This window comes from Rhagoletis zephyria, unplaced genomic scaffold, assembly GCF_001687245.7.
Source record: "Rhagoletis zephyria isolate East Lansing unplaced genomic scaffold, Rhagoletis_zephyria_1.1 Rzeph_scaffold_31375, whole genome shotgun sequence".
NCBI lineage: Eukaryota > Metazoa > Arthropoda > Insecta > Diptera > Tephritidae > Rhagoletis > Rhagoletis zephyria.
The window spans coordinates 1-4137 of record NW_016188431.1 but is presented as its reverse complement, the minus strand read 5'-3'; the positions used below and the strand labels follow the sequence as shown (position 1 = coordinate 4137).

At 57.5% G+C, this 4137-nt stretch overlaps 1 protein-coding gene across 1 annotated transcript; it reads right to left on the bottom strand.

The window, feature by feature from the left end:
* Positions 1-132: 132 nt before the first annotated feature.
* On the bottom strand, positions 133-2654 carry LOC108383192 (nucleolar and coiled-body phosphoprotein 1-like; the record flags this gene model as incomplete). Its single annotated transcript, XM_017639572.1, has 3 exons — positions 2041-2654; positions 1512-1624; positions 133-1338 (listed from the first exon to the last, which is right to left on the bottom strand). Coding segments are annotated over exons 1-3 (1933 nt in total), but the record flags the coding sequence as incomplete, so codon positions are not given.
* Positions 2655-4137: the final 1483 nt, after the last annotated feature.

Sequence of the window (4137 nt, the reverse complement as noted above, 5' to 3'; positions counted from 1 at the left end):
TCCCCCTCTTTTCGTCCGTCTTTGAGGAGGAAGTGGAGGACGAGTGACTCGACTGCTTGCTCACAACTTTTGAAGGCACAGCTGATGATGATGAGGATGAGGAGGAGCTCTGTTTGGCTTTGCTAGAGCTACCCTCCTCCCCCTCCTTTCGTTCACCAGTCGACGAGGAGGAGATGGTGCGCTCTCGAGACTTGGGCGCTTTTCCAACTTCGTTGCCGCCGCTCATCTTCACAGCCTCAGACTGAGAAGGCTTCTTGGCGGAAGGAGCTGATTTGCCACCCACATCTTTCTCCTCCTCCTCTTGATGATGATCATCAGACGATGCAGTGATAGCAGTGGCGGTGGCCATCTTCAGACGCTTCGCCTGAGAGGGAGCGTCATCAGCCTCCTCTGAAGGCGGTGAGCTCACGGTCGCCTTGGCTGCACTCGAGTCAGCAAAGTCCAGCACCTTGCGAGGTGCCTTGTCCACCTCCGCGGCCGCCTCGTTCTCGTTCGAAGCTTCGTCCACGGCTGCAGCGTTTTCATTGCCGCCATCTTCAGCTTCAGTTGCGGTGGTCTTCGCAGGCGATCCAGCCCCAGCCACTCCCATCAGCTGATCATTGAGCCGGCGCTTCTTCACCTTGCCAATCAGCTTGCGCAGGCGGCGTGCATTCTCCGACTCCTTTGAGGCGCTGGTTCGAGTGGAGGAGGCAGAACCTCCAACACCAGCAGAAGTTGCCTTTGCCGAACTCTTCGAGGAGGCAGTCGAGGAAGTCTTAGCCGAAGTCTTTGGCGTCGACTGCCGCCGACCGACTGGCTTCTCCACAATCTGCAGCTCCCGCTCAATCTCAAAGTCCTCATCATCGTCGTCCAGTGGAACCTCTTCCTCCGGGTCCTCCTCCTCTTCCGGCTCTTCCTCTTCATCATTGCCTTCAATGGCCGAGATCAAATCGTTCGCCTCCTGGCGACTCATCGCCTGCACCGAAGAGCTGCTGCTGCTCGTCCGACCAGCCACGCTCTGACTTCGAGCCTGACTCATAATACTCTGAGCGGCAGCGGCAGCATCCGCCGACTGACTGGGGCGTCGGGTCGAAGCCGATCGTGCCCTGTTGTTTCGCCCTCTGGAAGCGGTCGACGTCGACCTCCTCTTCTTGCCTCCCTTATTCTCCTTGGCGTTGCCCAGCTCCTCCACACGGCCTCCATTGGCGGCCATCTCCGCCGCCTCGGCCGCCTGCCAGGCGGTAAACTTGGCGGAGATCAGCGCGACAATCTCCGGCACGGGCATGCCCTCCGCCTTCAGGCGCTTGCACTCCGGGCAGTCGTACTTGAACTCGCCGCCGAGAATCCGCGAGTTTTTGCCTGCAAAATGTAAAAAAACAGAGAGTTAGCCTCACTTTCTAAAAACGCCTATCATCACACTTACGATCATCCTTAGAGAGGGCGACGCAGTTGCCGTGGTACCACTGGCCGCAGCAGTCGCACTGAATCATAAAGAGCTTGCGCNTTCTAAAAACGCCTATCATCACACTTACGATCATCCTTAGAGAGGGCGACGCAGTTGCCGTGGTACCACTGGCCGCAGCAGTCGCACTGAATCATAAAGAGCTTGCGCGTCTGCTGGCGGTACGGCTTGCGGCAGATGCAGCTGAAAGAGGGAAAGAAGAGGTATGTGTTGTTAGTGGCACTGCTTCAGAACATGATCAGAGGGCACACTTACTAGAGAGTACCGTCGTACTCCTCATCGCTGTCAAACTCCTCGACGCTCGAGTCGCTGTCTTCCCCGTCGTCCACTTCCTCCACCGCCAATGTTGCGGCCACCGGCGGTGGTGCCTCCATAGAGGCCGCTCGCGAGGCCGTCCTCGAGGAAGAGGAAGTGGTGGACGGTGCTGGCTGATGCTCAGCAGTGGCCGTTGTGCTGGAAGTGGAGGCCACAGCTTCCGTAGTGGTTGTGGTGGCAGTAGTGGCANCACCGCCAATGTTGCGGCCACCGGCGGTGGTGCCTCCATAGAGGCCGCTCGCGAGGCCGTCCTCGAGGAAGAGGAAGTAGTGGACGGTGCTGGCTGATGCTCAGCAGTGGCCGTTGCGCTGGAAGTGGAAGTGGAGGCCACAGCTTCCGTGGTGGTTGTGGTGGCAGTAGTGGCGGTAGCGGCCACCTTCGGCGTGCGGTTCCACGACGTGCCCAGGTAGTCGGTGAAGAAGCAGTCGTCGTCCATGCGCTTCGGCTTCTGTCGACGACGCTGAGATCGGCCACTACCACTACTTGCGCCGGTGCTGGTGCTCGGCTGCGGTGTGTCCAGGACACCGCCGCCGCCGCCACTGCTCTCTTCGGTCTGTTTCTCTGAGCTGGGGGCGCCTTGAGCAGCAGCTGTAGCTGGGACTTCTACAGCTGTGGCTGCCTCTTCCTTTTCCTTTTCCTGTTTTGTGGACTGAGAAGTGGATGGACGGGCCTCAGCGCTCTGGTCCTGCTGGTCACTTCCTTCTCCTCCTCCTTCTCCTACTTGTCCATTACGTTCACTTTCCTCCACTTCCACATCCTGAACAGTCTCGGGAGGGCGTTCGTCAGCGTCGTCGCTGCCGCCTCCGCCAGAAGGGCCGGCGACGTCGCCATTCTCGCCGCCACTTACCGGCGCTGTCGATTGTTGTTTTGATTTCTTGGCCGCCCCTTTGCGTGCCATTGTGTCGGCTGCTGTACTAGCTGCTGCTGTGCTGCTGTTGCCTGTCGGCGCAGGTGTTGCTGCTGCTTTTGTTGTTACTGCGACTGCAGCTGTGCTCAGCTGCTGCTGCTGCTGTGTCTGTTGTTGCGGTGAATTGGCGCTACTTTTGTCTGACTCCTGAATGGAGAGAGGGAANGGCTGCTGTACTAGCTGCTGCTGTGCTGCTGTTGCCTGTCGGCGCAGGTGGTGCTGCTGCTTTTGTTGTTGCAGCGACTGCAGCTGTGCTCAGCTGCTGCTGCTGTGTCTGTTGCTGCGGTGAATTGGCGCTACTTTCGTCCGACGCCTGAATGGAGAGAGGGAGCAGATGAGGAACAAGATGCCTACTACTGAATCGTTTTAAGATAGGGGTAAAGGGTACTTACCAAAGCTGGAGCTGAACACTGAGTGATGGTGGTAGTGGTGGGTTGATTCAGCGGCTGATCCAGCAGCACTGAATGAAAGAAAGCTGTGCGCTGCGATTCAAGCGCTGTCAGCTGTTCCGGCTCGGAGAGCGTCGCCGAGCGGATGATACTGCTCACTGTAAGACCTCTGAGGTGCTGCTCGCTCAGGGGATATCGATGAGGAAATGGCACTGTGTGTTGGGTGGTGGTTGCTGGCAGATGTGATGCTGATGATGAAGATGAGGGCCGTGAAGGCTGATGCAAAATATAGTTCAGGGAAGTGGTGGCGGTGGTGGCAGGCTCAATCGGTGCAAGTTGCTGCTGCTGTTCACAGGTACTGTTTGGTGAAGGAATGACACTTTGCTGCGATTGCTGCTGCTGCTGCTGCTCTACACTGAGCTGAAGGCTGTCACTGAATTCGGCGGTTAGGTGATCTCGGGCAGAGGCGTCACATCTCTCGTCCATAGCTCAGCTCAGCAAGGGGTAGGGCGCACAGTGGGAGGAGAGAGAGAGAGAAGCGTCGAGAAGTGGCTGGGCTCCCTCTCTTTGTGCTCGGTGTTCTTGAATCGGTGGTGATGGTGGTCGTCGAGGAGAGAGAAATCGAAAGAGAGAGATGGAAGGCTGAATCAGAGAAAGAGAGAGCGTGAGAAGCACAAGAGTCGAGCACGGGGAAAGAGAAAGGGAAAGAGTGAGAGAGCGTGTGAGAGTGAGATGAAGAGTGCGATGCGAAGACGGTGCATATGCAAATGAGTGTGGCACAGCACGGCACGGCACACAGAGACTAACGAAATTCGAGATCCAGATGAAGTAGAGAAGTGAAGAGGAAGAGGAGCAGTACAAAGTGAAACCATATGGCTGGGCTATTAGCTGCTGCTAGCAACACTTGACAAAACGGCGGCGGCGGCGGTTGGGCAAGTGAACAACGTGCTTTGGCGTTACCTCGCAAAGGAGCCATTGAGTGGGTGGTGGTCACTAGGACGCCCCAGTGTCTATCTGGGGCCGGAAATCTGTCTCTCGGGCAGAGCACAGGACAAGTGTCAGACTGCGTGAGAACGGGAGAAAGA